General features: G+C 43.5%; 1 protein-coding gene across 1 annotated transcript; it reads left to right on the top strand.

Annotated features, from left to right (window-relative positions):
* The first annotated feature begins 2,433 nt into the window (after positions 1–2,433).
* Positions 2,434–22,155, top strand: LOC141551736 (SEC14-like protein 4). The gene is made up of 12 exons (XM_074283711.1): positions 2,434–2,577; positions 4,808–4,883; positions 8,497–8,540; positions 9,582–9,641; positions 9,744–9,932; positions 12,402–12,497; positions 14,107–14,167; positions 14,526–14,609; positions 18,108–18,214; positions 18,299–18,438; positions 18,568–18,737; positions 21,339–22,155. The coding sequence occupies exons 1-12, from the start codon at positions 2,524–2,526 to the stop codon at positions 21,449–21,451; spliced, it is 1,194 nt and encodes a 397-aa protein (XP_074139812.1). The 5' UTR covers positions 2,434–2,523; the 3' UTR covers positions 21,452–22,155.
* The last annotated feature ends 1,281 nt before the right edge of the window (positions 22,156–23,436 follow it).

A 23,436-nucleotide genomic window follows, 5' to 3' on the forward strand; every position in this document is an offset into this window, starting at 1 on the left:
TTGTGACCCCATTGGGGGTTTTCTTGGCAAAGATACTGAAGGAGTTTGCTGTTTCCTTCTCAGTCTATTTTACAGAGAAGGAAACTGAGATAAACAGGTTAAGTGACTTGTCCAGAGTCATACAGCTAGGGAGTGTCTGAGGTCAGATTTTATCTCATTTCCTGATTCCAGCCTCATCTAATCTTCCTACCCAGAGGAGCTGCCCGCCAGTAGAATGGAATACCTTGGGCAGACTCCCCACACTGGAGGCCATGAAGCAGGCTGTTGTGAAGGCTCCATCTGAATAAGGTTTCCTAGGTCTCTAGGGTTGGTCTTTCCAACTCTGGCCTTGATTCTCTGAGCTGGAAGGGGCATTCGTGGCCATCTAGTCCATGCATAACCTTTATATTACAGGGGGATCATCGAAGGCGCTAACTTTCCTCCCCTCAGTCTGCAATGCTTCCCAGTGGTCCGCCATCTTTGTGTTCCTTGTGCGTCAACATTTCTTGGAAGAAATCCAGCTCCTTCTGGAAGATCCTGACCATGAATTCCAGCATCCTCCCACTGTTTTCTTTGATCAGTATATCTCTGCTGAGAATTTGTGGTGGGTTGGCTACCCCAATTTTTGTTTTTCTTTCAGATAATTGCCCTCCTTCCCTCCCCCCCAGACTGCCCTGGTCAGCAGTGTGAGGACAAAACTCACCTGGGCCATGAGGATGTGATGGTGCCATTTGGATCAGCTTCCCCTTGGGTTTGTCTTCTTCTCATGGTCCTGCAGTAGATCATCATGTTTCACAAGCTCTTTAATCATGAGCATCGGATTCTGTCCCACATCCTCCTTCTCCTAACTGACCTCCCTGCCTCAAGTCCCTCCATCCTCTACTTGGTTGCTGAAGTGATTTCCCCCAAATCCAGATTTCAGCATATCATCCCCCTACTCAACAAACTGCAGCATCTCCCTCTGCTTCCCTTGGGGGTCAGAAAAAGCGATATGAGGACACTCTCAAGGTCTCTCTTAAGAACTTTAGAATTGATTGTATGGCACAGGAGACACTGGCCCAGGACCACACAGCATGGCGGGCCTTTGTCGGAAAAAGGGCTCTATGAGCAAAGCAGAACCGAATTAGCCCCAAAGAACCGCGAGATGTTCAGCTAGACCCTACATCCCAAAGGTGCGGACCCCAAAGGGACTGTTGGTGTCCAGCCAATGGCAGAGCACTGGGAGCCCACATTGGTCCGATCAACCACCCTCAGACCCCCTCTAACTGAACTCTAACACAGTGGTGTCATGTGGTCCTTTTTGAGAGCAAAGGACAACAACAGATACATTACTCCCAGCTAAAGCTGCTGAGTTCAAATCCAGGCTCACATATTTACTGGCTGTGTGATCCTGTGCATGTCACTTAACTTCTGCCTGCCTCAGTTCCCTCCACTGTAAAATGTAGATAACAGTAGCAATCACCTCCCAGAGTCTTTGTAAAGGATCAAATGAGATAATATTTATGAAGTGCTGGACATTACCTTCCTTCCTTCACAACCATCCATGAGGAGGGTGCTTATTCAGGAACTCCCTTTATCAATGAAATCATAAGTAAGGGTCCTATCTCGATAATAACAACAATATCTCAGGAATGACCAGTCTTACCAAGGGTTTTCTTCACAACCACCCTGGCAATTAGGCAGTGCAATGATAACACCCCCATTTTAAGTTGGGAAAGTTGTATCGCCCATAGCTGGAATACGCTTAAATACACTGAGCCTCTTCCATTGAGATTCTTGTTCACGTCCCAGCTGGACTGATTAATAATTGTCGAGGTCCCTTCGGTTCCTGTGGTTCTGGGAAAGGACTTCTGGGCATTAAAGTTGGACCAGAGAGGTAACCTAATTTATTTAGCTTTCTCATTTTAATGACTTTTCATTTTTATTGGATTATCTACTAGTTAACTTTCCATGGCACCTATAAGTTTGCACAGCACTTCACATATGTTAGCTCACAAGCCTGAGAGGCGAGTGCTGATAATATTCCCATTTTACAGCTGATAGCACTAAAACTGGGAGTGGATCAGTGACGGGATCAGGACCACACAGATTATAAAAGTCAAGTTCCAGCCCAGGTTCTAGGTTCAGGACTCCCGTCTACTATAGGTCTGATAGTAATTTTTTTAAAAAATGGTTATTATCAATCTCTATTTTACAGATGAGGAAACTGAGGCTGCTGGAGACAGCTCTGTGCCTTTTGATCTGAAGGGAACAAGCTGCAGAGCCTGTAAATAGTTAAAGACACTTGAGTATGTACCTGCCTGACTCAAGAGTTGGGTGGAGGCACTAAGGAGCTGGTTGGGAACAAAGGCGGCGCAGCTGGCACCAGCAGGTGCCAATCCAGGATGGCCCAAGGGCTTCCTTGTATCTCCCTGCCCCTTAAGCCACACCCCAAATCCAATTCTATTTGGGCTCTGGGATGGGGAGGAGGGAGATAACTCCCCTACTTCTGACCCAGAGAAAAGGCCGCCCTGGCCCAGAGGAGCGGCAGCTACAACCAGCACCATGAGTGGCCGGGTTGGGGACCTGAGCCCTCAGCAGGAGGAGGCTCTGGCCCAGGTAAGCCCCCACCCCGACATCCCCCTCTGAAGCAGGACAGTGTCCCCATCTTTCCTTCACCCCTACCTTCCTTCCCTGCCTCCAGCCTACACAGGGCAGAGAATACTGAAGGAAGGGTCTGGGGAGCTGGGTTTGAAACCTGCCTTTGCTTCTGTGGGGCCCCTTCCCCTCTCTGGGCCTCAGTTTCCCCCTCTGCTAAAAGAGAGGGTTCATCTAGAAGTCTAGAAGTGGTTCAAGACCCTTTCCAGCTGGAATTTAAGGCTCCTACTCCCTTCCTTTGTCCATAGTCTCCCAGATCTCAAAGGGACCCCAGAGTCCACTTTGTGTTCTACTGAGAAAACTGCTGCCCAGGAGACTAAGTGACAATGCCCAAAGGCCCTCAGGCAGTGTCCAGCAGTCCGCTGACTTCAGGACCGTTGCTTTCTTACTGCCTTTTGGATTGACCCCTTACCTCATACTCCTAGGCCTGGGTTAGCCTTTCCCCTAGGGGCCCAAAGACCATGGGACCTTATGTCTTCCCATGAGCTGGGGCGGGGCAGTCCATGCCCCTGCCCAAAACCTGGGTGAGGGATTCAAGAGGAAGAGGAGGAGTTTGGACTCATTGGCTTCTAGAAGTAAATCTATTCTCCAGAAAACTTCCAGTGGGAGTCCGTCCATGAGTAGCCCAACCTTGCTTGGATAGCACTGGAGTACAGAGGTCTAGAACAAATTAATTAGTTTTTAGTCAGAGTTTTCCTTAGATCCCTAACCATGGCTTAGAGGATTCCTTGGCCCTCAGTGTCCCTGATGGTGGAACACCAATTCTGAGGCTCGGAGCACAGGCCAGAGGCCGACTAAAGGCTGCTCAGAAGTGTCTCAACGTGACAGGAGCCTCCCCAGAGGGCCAGACGAACCTTCCCCCACTGTAGCTCTTACATCACCCCATTCCTTCTTCCGCCTTCTCGGGCCCACTTGTCATCCCTTATCTGAGTTTCTGCAATCACGTAATAGAGAGATCTGGTAGAAAGAACTCTGGGACTTGGAGGAGAAGGGACCTGATGTGCACCCCAGCTCAGCTACATGACCTTAAGGAAGACAATTAACCTTGCTCCTCCTGGTTCTTTACTCCTTCAGAACGCTAGCTTTCAGGGCCTCAGTTTTCCAGTCTATAAAATAGTAGCTCTGACCTCAGGGACCCTGTTGATTATTTCTGAAGGCTATTAGTGACGACCGTCCCCAGGATGTGTATGAGGGATGAGATGGAGGAAGGAGTCAGATACTGACATGGAAACATGGCTGAGCTCCTCAAGTGTCCCTAGCCTGTCTTCCCAGACCTCAGTTTTCTGGCTTAGCCCAAGTGGGTGGTCCTAGTGGGCCCCATGAGCTGAGCGACTAAGCTTCAATATTTCCCAAATCTTCAGGAAGGAAAGAATCACTTCATAGGGGTCATTTGATGTCATGTCTCCTTACTTATGTTTTTAAGTCAATTAACATACATGAAGGGCTAGAGCATCACACACTGGCCACGAGTGGAGTCCGAAGATCAGGATTCCAGCCCCAGCTTTGCCACTTACTAGCTGAGTGGTCTGGGGCAAGTCACAGAATTTTATTGTCAGAGGGGACCAGAGACCTCCAGAGAATCCCCTTGATAACGTCCGTCAACCTTTATTCAGCAACCTTTATTAAGGATCTGTGGCAGCCAGCTTGAGCTCAGGAATATGGGGCTTCCGATTCTGCTTAGATACTTCCTAACTGTGTGGTCCTGGGAGGGTGCCTCAGTTTCCTCATTTGTAAAAATGAAAGTCTGCACTTGATGGTGTCTATAAGATCTCTAAATCTAGGGCATGACAATGGCTCACGTCCTTTTAAGGGACAACGTATACATTAAAAAGTGCCTAGAAAATACATACACAGGGTGCCATCCAAGTGGTGACTCAGTCTTAGCCTGAAGGGACTGAGTCAAAATCAGCCTCTGTGAACCTTCCCCTATTACTCCTTGTCCTTCCTGTCTTCTGGTGCTGAGCAGAACCAGGCTAATTCTTCTTCTATATGACAGAACCATTCAAGTGAGGGAAGACAGCCATCATTCTTCCCTCCCAATCTCCCTTGCCCTGGGCTAAATATCACCAGTTCCTTCACTGTTCTTGTGGCAAGACTTCAAGACCCTTCACCATCGAATTGATGGTCCCAAGGCAGGAATCCAGGCCTAGGGATCTGGTTCAGTGATCTTGACCCAGTTGCCTCTCCACAGTTCCGAAAAAATGTCCAGGATGTGCTGCCTGACCTGCCCAACCCTGATGACTATTTCCTCCTTCGCTGGCTCCGAGGTGAGATGATGGGGGGGACTGAGGACATATCTCCATTGGGTGTAGAGTAACAATAAGATCTGAATTGTCCCCTACTCACCTACTTCCCAAAGGGCTTTTGGAGAATATTAAATTAAATATTATATAAAAATTATATTATATTATATATAATTATAAATTTTATATTCATATATAATATTATAATATATTACAGATCATAAATAATATTATAGATATTAAATATCATAATATAATTATATATTATAAATAATAAAATATTAAAATAAAGCAGAAATGGGGGCTCTTGTGATTATTTTCATAAAGGAAATCATCCCTTTGGTGTTCGCAACTTCCCTGAGAGGTCAGTAGGAGGGGAGAGTCAATAGAATTATTCTATTTTTTGGAGATGGGAAAACTGAGGCAGCTGCTTGCTAGGCCTTAACTTTGGAAAATACTCTCCTAATACCTTGATATGATACTAGTAGTCAGTAATCACTAGTAATAGTAATAATAATCAATAATACTAGTAGCAGTAGTTGTAGCATTAGTACTAATAATGGTCACTAGGAGTAATAGCCATAGTATTAATATTATTAATAGTAGTATTGAGGAGGAGGAGGCGTTGCATTTCCAGCTGCAGAAGAAGCAGAAGTTGTTGCAATAATCACTACTAGTAGTAATAGTAATCAGTTGTAGAAATATTCAATAGTAGCAATAGCAATGGTAACAGCACTAACAGCAGTAGTAGTCATAAGTAGGGATAGGAATAATAGTCTGTAGTAGTAGTAGTAGTAGTAGTAGTAGTAGTAGTAGTAGTAGTAATAGTAGTAGTAGTAGTAGCAACAACAGCAGCAGGAGTAGTTGTAGTAATTGTAATAGTAGTAAGTATTATTAGTATTCAGTAATAGTATTCAGTGTCAGCATTCAGTAAAAGTATTATTAATAGTAAGTGGTCCTAGTAATAGTAATTAGTAGTAGTGGTATTCAGTAGCAGCAGTTACAGCAGCAGTAATTAGTCATTAGTAGGAGTAAGAATAATAGTAACATTAGTAATGGTAGTCAATAGGAGTAGCAATAGTCAGTAGTAGTAGGAGTAATACTCAGTAGTAGGAGTAAAAGTAGTCAGTAATAGTAGTAGTCAGTAGTAGTAGGATACAGTAGTAGCAGCAGCAGCAGTAGTAATAATCATAATAGCAGGAGTAATAATAGTCACCATAAGTAGTAACAGTAGTCAGTAGTAGCAGGATTAGCAGGAGTAATAGAAATACTCAGTAGAAATAGGAGTAATAGTCAGTAGTAGTAATCAGTGGTAATAGTAGTAGTATTCAGTAGTGTCAGGAGTAGTCAGAGTAGTCAGTAGGAGTAGTAATAAAATAGTAAGTAACTAATCAGTAGCAGGAGTATTCAGTGGGAGCAGGAGTAATATTAATATTAGTAATATTTAGTAGTATCAAGAGTAGTGGAGTAGTCAGTAGTGGAATAGTAGCAGCAGGAAGAGTAGCAGTTATAATAGTAGGAGTAGTAATAGTAGCAACAGTAGTAACAGTAGTCAATAGTAATATTATTCAATAGTTATAATGTAATCATTCAGTGATAATAATATTCAGTAGTAGCAGGATTAGCAGGAGTAATAGAAATAGTAGAAATAGGAATAATAATAGTAATCAGTAATAAGAGTAGTAGTATTCAGTAGTATTAGGAGTAGTCAGTAGGAGTAGTAATAAAACAGTAAGTAACAGTAATCAGCAGCAGTAGTATTCAGTAGGACAGGAGTATTAGTAATATTAGTAGTATTTAATAGTATCAGGAGTGGTGGAGTAGTCAGTAGGAATAGAAGTAATAGGAGTAGGAGCAATAAAATGAGAACTACAACAGCACCTACCTCCCAAGGTTGCTGTGAGGATCAAATGAGCTAGAATTTGTAAAATACCATATAAACACTTGCTATTATTACTGTTGCATTAACGCCTCAGCCGACTTTCTATTATTAGGAGTTAAGGAGGAGCTGCCCAGCTGCACTGGTGAAGGGGATTTCCAGCTGGGAGCTCCTGGCCACTGTTTGAGATCCTAGAGCCAGATAAAAATCTACCAAGGCCTTTATTTCTGCCATCTTTTAATGTTTGCAAAGCTCAGTTCCTGGAGGCAGGGAGTGCAGGCAAAAACTCATTTTACAGATGAGAAAACTGAGGCTCAAAGCTGGATTTCCATGGAGCCCAGGATCTCATTAGTATTAGAGAGGGAAGTAGCAGTAATCCCACCCAGTCACAATCCGGCCCTGAACACCTGCGTGATCTAGGCTCCCTCAGGTGGTCCTAGTTCTCTATCTCACAGACTTGGGGTCTGTGTCTGAAACCTGCCTGGGATCACATCAGTAGCCATCTAGTCCGACTCAGGCCCAGCCAAGAAGACCCCCTACAGTGCACCTGGAAAGGCTCCTCTGGCCTCTGTCTGAGGCCCTCTGGTGAGGGGGAGCCCCCCACCTCTCGGGAAAGCTGGTGTCCCACTTGGGGGCAGTGGGAATTGCTGGACTGTGTTCCTGACAGCAGTTCTGTGGCTCTCTTTGCATCTCCCACTCGTTGCTAAGAGACCCCCCCCTGCGCCTTTCCCAAGCCCCCTTCATTCCGGCGCCCTCCCTCTGTTTATATGGCTTGTTTGTGGGTGTTTGTGGGTTGTCTCCTTCATCAAACTAGGGGCTCTCTTTTGCTTTCCTTCATAGCCTTTGCATGTATACAGTAGGCATTTAATGTTTATTGGCTTCTGTCCTCTGGAGCCAAACAGAACAAATCTAATTTCTTCCACAACAATCCTTCCCATATATGAGCAGTGATGGTGTTCTCCCCACCCACAAATCTCTTTTCCAGGGTAAGCTTGCCCAACTCCTTCAATGAGCCCTGTAAGCCAGACCCATGGACACCCTCCCTCTAGTTCATTGATGTTTTCCCAAGCTGTGCCTCCCAGGTTATGGCACACCACTTCCAGTGTGGACTGAGTGTGGAGGGAGCGTCTCCTTGTTCCCGGAATGGCTCATCTTGGGCACAGATGAGCACAAATGCTCCCTGGGATCACTAACTGTGGCCCTGCAGCCTCAGATGCCCATTCTTCTGATATCGGAGGACGCTGCCGTCTATGCTGGGAGATATGAAGTCATTATGAGCCCTTGTCCTTAGCATTTCTCACCAGCCTAAAATTATTCTGATTTTTTTTCTCTTTTTTTGCTGAGGCAATTATTGTTAAGTGACCTGACCAAGGTCACACAGCTAGTAAGAGCTAAGTGTCTGAGCCAGATTTGAACTCAGGTCCTCCTGACTTCAGGGGCTGGTGCCCTATCCACTGCACCACCTATTCGCCATCCCCTCCATCATCATTGGCTTTAAAACCAATCTTTGAGACCCATAGAAGGCTCTCTTCCTTTGGGGAAACCCAGCAGACTTTGCTCCAGCCTCACTCTAACTCACAGAAATCTAGACTTGCTTGGGCCCCCAATGTCTCTTGCTCCAGGGCTCTCAGTATTCCCTAAAGACTTTCATTCACAGGCTTCATAGGGTGAGGTCTGGGATATGCTGAGGGACCCAGAAGTCTGGGTCCCCCGGGTCTCCCTGCCCCATCCCCCAGCCTGATCCTGTCTCTTTTGCAGCTCGAAGTTTTGACCTGCAGAAATCTGAGGACATGCTCCGGAAGGTGAGCCCCCAGCCCTTCGCCCTCTTGGACTCCAGGCCAGGGTAGCGGATCGATCGAGTGTACCTTGCCCACCCCCTGCTGAGTTTTTCCTTTTCCTCCATCCCTCCTTCCCTTCCAGCCTCGGCCAAAATTGTTGTACCACTAGGGACCTTCCAAAGACACTTGAGTATTACCTCCTGTTCCCGAGCAACAGTCAGGGGATGTTCTAAGTAGCCTAGGCCCAGGCTTGCCAAGGGGAGGGAAGTGAGGAAAGGAGCCATTGACTGAAAGAACTCCAGGTTCAAATCTGCTGCCAACCCAGTTTTTTTGACCTTGGCTACATATCTCAGATGGCTAATATGAGGGAGTTGGACTAAATGATCCCCATGCATTGGAAAGAGGACTTAAGGTTAGAATGATTGCTCTGCTGTTTCCCAGCCATGTGACTTTGGGACAGTCAATTTCCTTTTAAGGGCCTCAGTTTTCCCAACTGTATGAGGAAGGTGTTGAATCAGCTGCCTTCCAGCTCTGATATTCTAGATTCAAAGGTTTTCCTCCACTCTGACATCTTATATCCTCTGAAAAAAAAAATTTCATGATTTATTTTTAACATTCATTTTTTAAAATTGTGAGTTTCAATTCTCTCTCTAGTCCTTCTCTCAATCATTAAGAAGGCAGGCAATATAATACCAGTTGTACATGGGAAATAATGCAAAACATGTTTCCATATTAGCCATGCTGCAAAAAGAAAAAAAAAGGCAAGAAAAATAAAGTAAGAATTTTCACTCAGATTCACCAGCTCTCTCTCAGAGGTAGAGAGCATTTTCACGTTGAGTCCTTTAGAACTGACATCTTACGTTCTACAGTCCTTTTCGAGAGCCTTGGCTAGCTCCGACATCCCAGGTCCTAAAGCCCTTTGTGAGGATTCTTCTCAGGTCTGCCATCTCCTGTGTCAGGGTCCTCCCAGCTCTGACTCTGTGTCCTTCTGAGCTCTGCCCATTAGATCCCACCCTGGGGCTGCCCAGGAAGCCCTGGTTGGGATCATCTTATTTCTCTTGGTAGCACATGGTATTCCGGAAGCAAGAGGACCTGGACAACATCTTGGACTGGAAGGCCGCTGAGGTGAGCTTGGGTTAACCCCATGCCCAGATCCCCAGCCCCACCTGGCTCTCTTGAGCCAGTCTTGACCTTGAGGGTAATGGCGGCCGCTTCTTCTGTGCGCAGGTCCTCCAGTTATACGACACAGGCGGCTTGAGCGGGTATGACCGGGAGGGCTGCCCCGTGTGGCTTGACGTCACCGGCTCCTTGGATCCCAAAGGCCTGATTCTTTCCAATGGCAAATCAAATATGATCAGGAAACGCACCCAGACCTTGATGATCCTCCTTCGGGAATGTGAGCTACAGAGTGAAAGGGTGAGAGAAAGCCCCCTGGGAGAGGCCGGGGTTGGCTCAGGGAACAGGGAAAGATCCTAAAGGGACGGAGAGGGAAGGAGATCCTGCTGCCTCAGCCCGTTAATTCTAGGGCTGTAGACCCTCACTGTACCCTCTCAGGCCCTGAGTCACACAGGGGCTCTTAAATGATTAAAAGGTGACAACTCAAAGGGCCTGTCTTTAAACCCTTTTTCCTTCCATGATCCTTATATGGCAGGGAAAGCATCAGCTGGAAGAATCCTGGGTGTAGAGACAGGAGATCTAGGCTCATAAAAAATGAAGGTAGACTGAGGCAGAAACTTCCAGCACAATCAATTTATCCACTGATTAAGAAGGCAAGCAAGATAATATCAATTATACATGGGAAAGAATGCAAAGCATGTTTCCATATTAGCCAGGCTGCAAAAGGGGGAAAAAGGCAAGAAAGATGAAGGAACAAAAGTCTGGAGGTAGAGAGCATTTTCATGCTGAATCCTTCAGAATTCCCATCTTGTGTTCCACAGTCCTAAAGGTGAATTTACCAATAAATAGAATCTGAGTTTCTCAGCAAAGTTAGGGCCCGATTATGGAATTAACAGCATCTTTGGGAAGTACAGAAAATAGGAAGGCTAGCATCCGAGATGGAAGAAAATAGGACTCAATGGAAACTGGGAATTGGGAGCCACAAACCCTCCCCCCCCTTTCCCCTAAGAAACATTCCCTGTTGGAGTCCAGCTGCCCCTGCAAGGTCAGAGAGCAAGCCAGACACCTCTGAAGGCTGACTCGGTGCTGCAAGGTGCCCGGACAGGATTCTCCGGGGCCCACCTGCCTCCTACAAGTGTCCTTGGCCCAAGAATAGAACTGCAATTACCCAGAGAGCAGTTTCATGTTCACTCCTCAGCCGGTTCAGCTTCTGGGTTCAGTTCAGAAACTTGGGCAGTTACAGGACGAAATTAATGCGTAATCACGACTTAGTCAATTACAAAGCAGGATCAATTCTTCCCAAGCAGGATCAGGTGGGAAACAACAGCATAGAACGGCTGGGATCCATCCAGGCCGTGCAGCTTTCTGGCTGGGTGACCCCGGCAGCAAGTCTGGGAGACCAAGAGCCAGCGAGCTCTTCTAAAAAGCTGGCCTGGGCCAGGCCGGTTAGAGGGACACACAGAGATGCAAACTTGCCACCCTTCCTGTCCTGGGGAGCTCACATGTAACGGAGAGAAAGAACAGCTCAGTCCCTGAGAGCTGGGGGACATTACTGGAGACGTTACTAGGGAAAGATCAGAGAAAAGGACCCAAAATCTACCCCTAAGGCTGGGTGGGGAGACTGGGAAGGGACAGACAGGCAGCAGGAGGAGGATGGTCCTGCTTGTTTGGAACAGAATAGCAGGGCTGAGGATGCAAAGGTTAGAGCCAGATTCTGGGAGACCTTGAATACCAGAGTTTTGTTTTTTAATCCAGGAGACAGCAGGGAGCCCTGGAGGGTTATTGAGCAGGGCAGTGTCAGTCTGATCTCTGGGAGAGCGGGATCTGGGCTTTATAATCCCTACAGCTCCTAGCACGGACCCCCCGCAGTGACTGCTTCCTAAATACCTTTCTTAATTGCTGGAATTGGCTCAGTGCTAAAAGATGCTCTCCTTGACCATCTTAGTCCCTTCTCTCCAGGGAGAGCATCTAGACAACTGAAAGGGATGTAATGTACATGTAGGCCACCAGGTGGTGCTCCAGTTACCCACCAAAAGCATATTATTAACTAATGGATAGAGCATTGAGCTTGGAACCAAAAAGACTCATCTCCATGAGTTCAAATTTGGCTTCAAACATTTAGTGTCTGTGTAACTGTGAGCAAGTCACTTCACCCAATTTGCCTCAGTTTCCTCTTATGTAAAATGGGCTGGAGAAGGAAATGGCCAATCACTCCAGTATCTCTGCCAAAAAAACTCTCAAAGTGTGGTTATGAAGACATGACTAGAGAGAACGAACAAAAGCTTCATCACCTCAGTCAGGACCCAAACTCGCAGGACTCGGTAACTTGTTGCTCATGGCCATGTGCATTATGGGCTTTATGAACTCCACCAGGCAAGTCAGCTTAGATGTGAAAGGGACCTCTGAGTCTAACTGCCTCTTTTTAGTCATGAAGTCCAAAGAACAAAGTGAGTTGAAATCACTTAGTGCCAATGAGGTTCATCTATCTACTGGGACACGTGGCTACCCTTAAGCTCACCAGGCCCCAGATTCCCTGTCCCCAAATAAGGAAACTGAATAAGAAGCTCTTTACTGTCCCTTCCAAAGCTAACTTGATGGAGGGTTGACCCTCTTTCTGGAGGTCTTCCACAGGCCCTCCCAGCTCTGACTCTCTGAATGTGGGTAACCTGGATGGACGCTAACAGTTCCCTAGTAATGTCTCCAATAATGTCCCCAGTTGGCTGCCCCTGGCAGATTAATGGCCCTGTCTTCTTCCTTCTGTCTGCACAGCTGGGAAAGAAGATTGAAACGTTCATTATAATATTTGACCTGGAGAATCTAGGCCTGAAACACTTTTGGAAGCCAGCTACAGAAGTCTACCAGGAGGTGAGGAGGGAAAGGGCACTCGGGGGGAGGAGAGAGTCGATGTCAGCTCAGCTGGGGAGAGCCAGGATCCTAAAGCACACTGGGGTGAAGCTGGGGACCAGGGTTCTGAACTCACAGCATAGTGAGGACTTTGACTCAAAAACAATTCTACATCAGGGAAAATCATGTTGAAGTTTTTGGGGGGACTAAATGAGAGGGCAGAAGTGCTCTGGTTTAGCAGAAAGAACACCAATCTAGGGCTTAAAGTACCTGAATTCATAACCCAGAATTCAAGTAAATCACCTACTTAACATCTCTGGGCCTCAGTTTACGGATCTGTAAAATAAAGGAAACAGTGTCTTCCAGTTCTAAACCCTGTAATCTCGAAGTCTCTAAGGGTGCTTCTTTTGGGATCTAATGATCTGTCACAAGATGAGGAAGAGAGAATGCTGGATTGGTAGCTTACAGCAAACATTCCAGATCTATCTTTGCTCTCTTCATTATTGAAAATTGTAACAAAGACAAGACAAAACAAAAAACTTAGCCTTGATATCAGAGAAAACTTACTGACAACGAGAGCTGTCCAAAGGTGGAGAGGGATGCTTAGCAGGTAGTGAGTTCTCCATCCAGCAGAAGCCAGATGATCACTTGTCAAGAATGTTATAAAGGGGATTCTTGATTGGACACAGGAAAGGCCTTTGATGTGATGTCATCTGGGAAACTCACTTGTCAAACTGATTCTAAATGGCCTTGGTCAAGTCTTTTTTCATTATTAAATTTGTTTTTTATATTTCCTGTTATTTCCTTTATTTATTTTATTTACTTTGATTTCCATCTTTTTCTCCCTTCCCTTACCCCTACCCAACATGGCAATCAATCTGATATATTTTAAAGGTGTACAAACATATAAAGCAGATTTACACATTACTCACGTTATGAAAAAAGAATCAGAACAATGGGGAGAAATCACAAGAAAGAAAAAAAAAGCCAACAAAAAAAGTGAAAATAGTGTGCCTCGATCAGCATTCAGATTCTATAGTTCTTTTTCTGGATGTGGATGGCATTTTCCATAATGAGTCTTTTAGAATACATTTAGATCATTGTATTGCTGAGAAGAGCAAAGTCTATCAAAGTTGATCATCACACAATGTTGCTGTTACTGTGTACAATGTTTCCCTGGTTCTGCTCACTTCACTCAGCATCAGTTCATGGAACTCATCATTTCTTATAGTAAGATAGTATACTATTTCCTTCATATACCACAACTTGTTCAATTATTCCCCAATTGATGAGCATCCCCCTTGATTTCCGATCCTTTTTGGCCAAGCTTTTTTTCTATCATCCATAAAAATAGAATTTTGGTCTCTAAGGGCTTTCCTACTTCTAATTCCTGGGAAATTACAGAACTCTTCTCAGCATTGGAAGCTGGGGCAGCGGTAGACTAGGGAGCGATGTCCCGACTGACAATCCAGGCCCAACACAGTAGGGTACTGTAGGATAACTTGGGTTCTCAATGGGAGCTCTGAAGACTCTTGGGGAGGGGAATCTTGATTCTCTCCCAGAGGTCTCTGGGAAGTGGACACTAGTTGATATAAGGAATGCCATAAGAAGGCTTATCTTGACTTTGCAGTTTTTCTCCATACTTGACAACAATTTTCCTGAGACCGTCAAGAATCTTATTGTTGTGAAAGGTAAGCCAGCAGTAACAAGGGTTGGAATGGTATGGGCAAGAGGGCAAGCAGGGCATGGGACAGATGCAAGGTGGCACCTACTGGACTTTGCCAGGCCTCAGCAAATAATGGGAACACACTCCTATTAAATTTGACATCAAAACCCCTAAAGATCTTATTTTAGATTTACCCCTTTCAAGGAAACTCAAAACACCAGGACGGGATGATTGAATTTACAGGGTAACTGCAGGTGATATGAGATACTTATACCCCATAGCTGGTGCCAGTAGCTTTCATGCTCAGCCAGGGCTTCCCTGAACTTATTCAGAATTATCTTCTCTTTCTGACCATAATCTCGAGTTATCTCCATCTTTTTCAGCTCCTAAACTGTTCCCTGTAGCCTACAACTTGGTCAAAGCCTTCATTTCAGAGGAAACACGCAAAAAGATTGTTGTTCTGGGAGGTGAGTCCTGACTCTCCCAGCTTTTTTTTTTTTCAAGGGGGTTGTTATTGAACAGATGACGATTGTAAATTAGAGTTCACCATTTAGCTTATTTCTCAGTAGATAAAATAATAATGGATCAAGTCAGACTTGGAAAAGTTCAGTTAAGAATTAGAGAAGAAAGCTTAGGTGTCATTCAGCCTGGATGGATTTGTCTTATTCTTCTTTGTGATTCCATCCCCTGATGTTCAATTTTCAAGCTCTGCAGGATAGAAGGACAAAACTGAAGTTCTTCCATATCCCACCCAAGTATAAAGTCTTTTTAAAACTATATTATATTTATTTGGTTAAATATTTCACAATTACATGTAAAACTTTTTAACATTCATTTTTTAAAAATTTGAGTTCTAAATTATCTTCCTCCCTCCTTGAGAAAGCAAGCAATTTGATATCAATTATATGTGTGAAATCATGGCAAAATGTAGTTCCAAATTAGCCATGTTGAAAAAGAAAACAGACAAAAATGAGAAAAATAAAGAAAAAAATTTAAAATACTTTTCTCTCTGAAAGTAAATAGCATTTTCATAATATACCCTTTAGAATTATCTTGGCTCATTTTACTAATCTGAATAGCTAAGTCTTTCATAGCTGATCATATATAATGTTGTTATTTGGGTATACATTGTTTTTCTGGTTTTGCGCATTTCAATTTTCATAGTTTATACAAGTATTCCCAGGTTTTTCAGAAACCATCCTTCTTGTTATTTCTTACAGAACAATGATATTCCATCAAAATCATATATGACTTGTTTAGCTATTTTCCTTCTCTTCCTTCCTTCTTTCCTTCCTTCCTTTCTTCCTTCCTTCCTTCCTTCCTTCCTTCCTTCCTTCCTTCCTTCCTTCCTTCCTTCCTTCCTTCCTTCCTTCTTCCCTTCCTTCTTTTGTTCCTTCCTACTTCTTTCCTTCCTTCCTTTTCTCCTCCATTTTGGGAATTATACACTTATATATGGATATTTTGCCCAAAGGAGTATAACTTTCTTGAACCTGGGCTCTGGAAAATCAGGCTTAGGATTCAAATGAAGGTACTTGACTATGTCTTAAACCTAAATCACTCTGGCTCTCATTGGTCTATAATAAGTCCCAGTCCAAGCTTCCTTTTGGTCCTTATTTGGGTATTGATGGCTCAGACTGAGGGTCAGAACAATTATCTGTTCTAGCCCAAAAGCCTAAGGTTCTTCCTCTCCCAAATTCCTTCCTCCCTCCTTCCCTCCCTCTATCCCTCTCTCTTTCTCTATCTTTCTTGTTATCCTTTGCTTCATTTCTTATCTAATTTTAAATCACCCAATGTTCCCCCAGACAAATTGAGACATGGGAAAGACTTTACAAGGAATATAAATTTCTAAAAATAGAACTCTGAAAAGTATATGGCCATCTTGAGTTTAAGATGTCTATGGGACGTGAAGTTTAAGATGTCTAATTGGCAACTGGAGATATGAGAGTGGTCAGTAGAGAAGTTAGAGCTCAAAAATGAGAATGATCAGTACAAAGATAATAACTGAATCTATTAGAGGTGATGAGATCACCAAGTGAAATAATATAGAGGGGAAAGAGAAGAGGATGATACCCAAAGTTAGGGGACATGACTTGGATGAAGATCCAGAAAAGGAGACTGAGAAGGAATGGACACATAAGTTGGAAGAGATTCAGGAAAGAGAAATATCCCAAAAAACTAGAATGAAGAGAATATTAAGAGAATTATGGATGTTGTAGTAAGAGACTGAAAAGAGGTCAGGGAGGATGGAGATTAAGAGGAGAACAGTTTAAATTGAGTGATGAGGTCAAAAGCCAGGCTGAAGAAAGTTAAGAAGAGAGTAAGAGGGAAGGAAGTGGAGACACTTATTGTAGATGACCTTCTCAAGGAGTTTAGCCAAAAAAGGGAGGAAAGATGTGGGATGAGAACTAGCAGGGATTCATGGAGGAGACACGACATGTTTGTGGGCAATAAGGAAGCAGCCAGAGGAAAAGGAGCCTGAAGATCAGTGAGGAAGTAGGGTGACAGAAAGGTCAATTTGCTGGAAAAGATGGGATGGAATGGGATCAGTTGTACATATAGAGGGGCTTGCCTTGCAAGGAGAAGGATCACTTCTCCCAGTGAGACAGGGGTGAAGGAGAAGAGAGTGGGGGAAGGTACTTGAGTGATGTGACATTAAAAGTAGAGAAGAGGGAACTTTCGGTAAATGGCCTTAAATTTTTTTTAGTAAAATGGGAGGCAAAATTCCTAATTGAAAGGAATGATGGCCAGAATGTCACAGGACATTTAAAGAGGGATGGCAATGTTTAGAAGAGTCACTTTCATGAATAAACAGTAAGCTAATTAAGGAGTTATAAAAAGATTGCCTTTCAGCAGTGAGAGCTCAGTTGAGGTTATGCAACATAAATTTATGGTGGAACGAGTCCACACAGTTTTATAACCTTTTTCTTCAACTTTGTGTAGCAGAAAATGGTGAGAATGATTTTAAGGCAGAAGTTTGGCAGGACAAGATCGGTGATAATATAAAGGGACAAGGGACTTGAGAGAAGAGGACTGAGTTGTGCTGAATTATCACCAAAGAATTAGTATGGGAAAGGAAAATCGGCAACGTAGAGTTGATGGCTTGGGAAAGAACTGAGCAATAGTGGGGGTGGAAGTGGGGCTTGGAAGTCAGAGTAGGTTGAAAGATAGAGTTTGGGATTGCAAGGCAGAGGAAGAAGTAGAAGGAAATGAAATTAGGGTTAGAATTCCTAAAGATTTGGTCAGATAAGAGATTTCCTAGTTCTTAAAAATGCAAGTAGCTTATTTGTGAGTAATACAATAAGAGAATTTTCTGGTTCTTGAAAATGGATGTGATTCATTTGTGGGTCATGGCAAGATCAAGGGTATGACTGTGGACATTAAAAGTCTGCCATCTGCAATAAGAGAGCCCAAGTCCAGGTCTGAAGAGACTTACCTCAAGCTCAAAGAATTTGGATGCCGACACAAGGGGGAGCTGTTGATGAAAATCCAACCTGATGTGATCTTCCTTTTTTTTTTTTTTTTTTTTGGACACTTGCAGAATCTGGCCAAAAGAGACTAGGGTTCATACATTGCTGTCCCATCTGAGACAGCTTTTTTTTTTTTTTTTTTTTTTTTTTTTTTAATGGTGAAGTAATTGGGGTTAAGTGACTTGCCCAGGGTCACACAGATAGTGTTAAGTGTCTGAGGTCACATTTGAACTCAGGTCCTCCTGATATCTGACCACGTGCTTTACTGCGCCATCTAGTTGCCCCCCCAATTAAATTCAATTAATTTTTACAAAGAAGTTATAGCAAGAACCTCCATTTCCCCAACACTCGGAGATATGAACTCTTGAATGAAGCTCAGTTGTCCATAGAGAGAACAGGTTTTTGCATGCACACTCATAAGGGCCAGTGTCCTGTTACTCATCTCTTTGGGGAATTTATTCCCCCTCTCATCCGACAATCTTCTTTCTTTCCCACAAGCAAACTGGAAGGAGGATTTGCAGAAGCTCATAGACCCTGACCAGTTGCCTGCAGAGTATGGGGGAACCCTAACAGACCCTGATGGGAACCCCAAATATCTGACCAAGGTAAGGAACTCCCGGGGGCCTGAGTGGAATAGATCTTGAGGGCAGATCCATCAGGCCAAAGGTCATCACATCCTCTTCTGGCAGATTCGATATGGGGGTGTGGTCCCCAAGAAATATTACCTGCAGAACCAGATGAAAATGCAATATGAGCATACAGTGTCTATCAATCGGGGCTCCTCCCACCAGGTGGAGATTGAGATCCTCTTTCCTGGCTGCGTCTTGAGGTAGGGTTCTGCCAGGATTCTCCTTCCCCTTCCAAGAGAGCTGTGGGTACATGTGGGCAGGAGGCTGGGGGTGGAATCCTGCAAGGGCAGATCACTTGTCAAGAAAAAACAATGTTTCTCCCACTGCAGATGGCAGTTCCTGTTGGATGGGCCAGACATTGGTGTCGGGATTTACCTGAAGACTAAGATGGGGGAGCGACAGAGAGCAAAGGAGATGGTCGAGGTGGTGCCCAGCCAGAAGTTCAGCTCTCCCCTGGTCCCTGAGGATGGGACCCTCACCTGTGCTGAACAAGGAGTCTGTGAGTGACTTATTTGAAAGATCATGGAAATGGGAAAGATATCTTGAAGAAGGAGGAGGGAAATTTTTTCTTGATCTGTTAAAAGGGAAGTGGACAGTTTGCAAACCCTGAGCAGTGAGCTTGCCTTCAGCTCTTGGAGAAATCCCTGAGAGGATCATTAAAGATATGATTGGTGGGGCAGCTGGGTGGCACAGTGGATAGAGCAGCAGCCCTAAAGTCAGGAGGACCTGAGTTCAAATTTGATTCAGAGACTTAACACTTCCTAGCTGTGTGACTCTGGGTAAGTCACTTAACCCCAATTGCCTCAGGAAAAAAGGTAAATAAATAAACAAACAAATAAATACAAACAAGCAAACGAATGAATGAAGAAAGAAAGAAAGAAAGAAAGAAAGAAAGAAAGAAAGAAAGAAAGAAAGAAAGAAAGAAAGAAAGAAAGAAAGAAAAGAAAGAAAGAAAGAAAGAAAGAAAGAAAGAAAGAAAGAAAGAAAGAAAGAAAGAAAGAAAGAAAAGAAAGAAAGAAAGAAAGAAAGAAAGAAAGAAAGAAAGAAAGAAAGAGAGAAAGAAAGAAAGAGAAAGAAAGAAAGAAAGAAAGAAAGAAAGAAAGAAAGAAAGAAAGAAAGAAAGAAAGAAAGAAAGAAAGAAAGAAAGAAAGAAAGAAAGGTATGGTTAATGAATATCTAGAAAGGAACATGGAAGCCATCATGGCATCCTGGACTACTAGAGCTGCCTTTTTGGCAAGATACTAAACTAGTCCATCAATCAAACAACATCTATTAAGCACCTACCAGTGTTCCTGGCCCTGGGATAAACACTGAAGACAAAGAAAGGTCCAAGATAGCCCTTGTCCTTAAGGAGCTCACAATTTAATATATGCAAACAAGCTCCAGACAGAATCAATAGAGATAATCAATAGAAAGAGGGAAATCAGATCAAGAGGATGGGCAAAGGCTTCTTGGAGAAGATGCAAATTTAGCTGAGACTTGGAAGTCAGGGCAGCCAAGACAGGGATGTGAGGAGAAAGAGCTTTCCAGACATGAAGAACAACCAGGGAATGCCAAGGGCTGAGAGAGGGAAGGTCTTGCTTATGAGGAAGGATGATGGATTCAGTTTGGGATGTGCTGAGTTTCAGATGTCTATGAGATATCCAACTGGAGACCCCGGACGGGAAGTTGATGATGTGATACTGGAGGTCAGGAACAAGGATAGGGCTGGATATTTAGATTAGGGATAGAGACGGCCATGGAACCTATGGGACTCACCTTCCTCCACAGCCGTCTTTCCTTTCACCTGAGAGAAGTAATTTTCTTAGAGCTAGTTCGGACCTTCTAAGGCCCCATCAGTATGGCGGATCTTTCAGTGACTGGCCACCCTATAGCACAATCAGCTTGACTTTCTTCACCCTTTCTAGAATGGCTGAGCAGGAGAAATGCTTCTCTGCATTGGACTCATTCAAGGCTGCAAGGAGAAAACCCTTTGCAAGGTGCAAATGGGCCACTCCCAGCTTTCCACCCTCCAAAGTCTGAGACTAGAGAACTATACCGCTGTAATCAAATTAGCCCCCGGGCTTTACCACAGGAAAGTAGCCTAATGGTATCCAAAGCCTGTTCCTCCCTGGGAACTTCAGTTACTTGAGGTAAAAGCTCAACAGCTGAAGCCTTGATTGATGACTATGGAAGTGTTCGGCCCATCTTTCTAGGATCATGTCCCTATCACTAATCAATAGCATCATTAGCACTGAGTAGTTGAGATGCACCATTGGTCTGTGACCCATAAATAGCCATTAGTGCACTATAAAAATGCATCATGAATCACTTCACGTGGCAGATGAGACAGCAGATGCTGAGCTTCTTTTCTGAACTACCCTGCAGCAGAGAGCAAACTCCATTGGACCGGCGACTTGCCACACAGATAATTCTATTCCCAGGGTGGTTTTGGAAAGAATGGAGTCAGAGTGGAGAGCACTTGGATGGCGTTTTTCTTTTCTATCCTTCATTGTGTCACAATGGTATGGGAAGATGTCCAGAGCTTCAAGGTTTTTCCTGGACTCTTTTTCCTAATGGCAAGAAGAGAGTGGCTCTACAGCCCAAAATTAGAGAATTCCCCCCACAAAAATGTTCATATGGACTCTTTGTGTCTGACCTGTGGCCAAGCATTCTGAGCTCACATTGGTCTGATCAACCCCAGTCAACACATGGGAACTTGATTCTAAAATCATTTTGATTCTCTTTGAGAGCTAAGGACAACCACCATACTTCGGGGCATGAGCCATTCAAAGTTTGATACAGTTTGGAAGCTATGAATGCAAGACTTCAGCACCTGAAAGAAGCAGAATCTTAGCCCTTCACTATCTCCCTCTCCTGCCTCTTTCATCCTGTAACTTCCTCTAATGGGTCTGAGGAAATTCTCTTGTTTCAGAAATGTTTCAGGGGTTCCTTGATCAACACCTTCTCTATGAAAACTTTCAAGGGGAGGACTTGAAATAAAGCTTGGCAGGTAGATTGAAGGCAGATTGGGCTGGTCCTTGAATGCTAGAGTCAGGAGTTTAGGACTAATTCCTAATGGAGAGGTTCAGAAGGTGTAACATGTCTCTTTCCCTTGCAGATGTCCTGAGGTTTGACAACACCTACAGCTTGATCCATTCCAAGAAGGTCAGCTACACAGTGGAAGTCTTACTCCCTGACAAAGCCATTGAAGAGAAGATCCAGAAACTGTAGGGGAAGTCCAAGCTGGGCCACCATTATTGCTCTTCCAGCTTTGTCTCACTGACCCCACTTAGGACGCCTTTTGTCCTCTGGCCTGCTTTCTCTACCAAGTGAATGTGCCTTAGGTCCACCTTTGACCGAGACACTGTGGGATGTTGGAGATCTGCTGGAGAGTCTTTCCTTCTGATTCTTTTTTCACAACATGACTAATGTGGAAATGTTTAATATGATTGTACATGTATAACCTAATGCTTGTTGACGTGGAGAGGGGAGAAGGGAATGAAGGAGAAAAATCTGGGGCTCAAAATCTTACAAAAGTTAATTTTGAAAACTATTTTTATATGTAATTGAAAAAAAATACTGTTAAGTGGGGGAAATTAAATTTTTTTAAAGTAAATTTTTATTTACATCCCCCAACTTCTAAAACTTGTTTGCCATCCCACATGGAGTCTTGTAACTGAATATGGAGATTGCAAAATTATGATTTAATGTTTGATTTGTATACCTGTTTTATATAACCAGGGTCAAGTAAAAATGTGTTAGGCAAAAAGATGTCTCAAATGGAAAAAGTTTGAGGTCATGACATTTTATACCACAAAAATCAGCAATTGCTAACCAATAAGGGTCTAATTTATAGTTTTGTTGATTGCCTAGGCTTAAGAACAATGTTAATGTGAAAAAATGCAAAATAAATTTTATCATATTGTTCATTTTTTATTGAGAGCCTGGTTGTTAAATATATCTATATCAGGGCAGCTAGGTGGTACAGTGGATAGAGCACCAGCCCTGAAGTCAGGGAGACCTGAGTTCAAATCTGGCCTCAGACACTTCCTAGATGTGTGATCCTGGGCACATCACTTAACTTCAATTACCTCAGCAAAAAAAAAAAAAATATATATATATATATATATATATATATATATATATGTATGTGTGTGTATCACCACACCCATGTTGTTCTACAAACAATGTTTGAGCACAGCAGAAGGAAAGTAGATTCAAGGAATCATAACAATCATTTTTGCAAAATGCTTTGTATCTTTTAGCTCATTTGCACCTCCCTACTTGGCTGTCTAAGGACCTCCACTTCTGCAAAGGAGACAGAATGCGTCCTCCTATCTCTTTGTTGAAGTAACATTTTTCCTTGTAATTTTTTGTTTGTTTTGAGGTGGTTGTTTTCTCTATTTATGTTGTTGCAGTAATTGTGAATATTGTTTCTTTTTTTGAAATTAATTTTATAACATTTTTGACAGTACATATGCATGGGTAATTTTTTACAGCATTATCCCTTGCACTCCCTTCTGTTTCAAATTTTCCCCTCCTTTCCTCCACCCCCTCCCCTAGATGGCAGGCAGTGAATATTGTTTCTATGGAGCCCCCAGGAAACTACATCATCAGGAAACTCACTGTTCTGCCAAGATGGCAGCAGTTTTGGTCTTCATACCTCCACAGGATCCTCAACAGCCTCAGAACCTTCTCCCTCTTCCTTGTGAAGACTGGAGGGAAGAGCAAAGGACTCCTCCCAAAGTCTGCCTGTCATCTAGGGGATGGAATAGAGGGAGGGAGGGGAAAATCTGGAAAAATGAATACAAGGGATAATGTTATAAAAAAAATTACTCATGCATATATACTGTCAAAAATGTATAATTATAAAATTAATAAAATAAAATAAAAAGGAAAAAAAGAAAAAAAAAGAAAGCAATTACTAAGCGGACTGAATTGTAAGGGAATTCAGTAAAGAAACAGAACCAAGGAGGGCCATTTTATCCAGCTTCTACAATACATTGGCTAATTCTATGGCTCAAGGGCTAGGAAGTCTACCATGGTAACTTCAAGATGAATTAAGGAGTGGTCCTATTCACTATTGTCTCAGAAGTTTGATCTGTGGGAGTTTCCTGAGGTCAGAAGCTATCTGGCTAAGGAGTGGTCAGAATCAGATTGTAATGAGGGAGAAACTGAGGCATGATAGAGATTAGAGAGGTTTTTAAAATATTTTA

Source organism: Sminthopsis crassicaudata, chromosome 1 (assembly GCF_048593235.1).
Source record: "Sminthopsis crassicaudata isolate SCR6 chromosome 1, ASM4859323v1, whole genome shotgun sequence".
NCBI lineage: Eukaryota > Metazoa > Chordata > Mammalia > Dasyuromorphia > Dasyuridae > Sminthopsis > Sminthopsis crassicaudata.

Excerpts from the sequence above, each read along its gene's own strand:
- LOC141551736 (XM_074283711.1), top strand. The coding sequence starts at position 2,524 with ATGAGTGGCCGGGTTGGGGACCTGAGCCCTCAGCAGGAGGAGGCTCTG. Across the intron at positions 12,498-14,106 it reads CTACAGAAGTCTACCAGGAG|TTTTTCTCCATACTTGACAA; the intron begins GTGAGGAGGGAA and ends TTGACTTTGCAG. Across the intron at positions 18,215-18,298 it reads ACCCCAAATATCTGACCAAG|ATTCGATATGGGGGTGTGGT; the intron begins GTAAGGAACTCC and ends CTCTTCTGGCAG.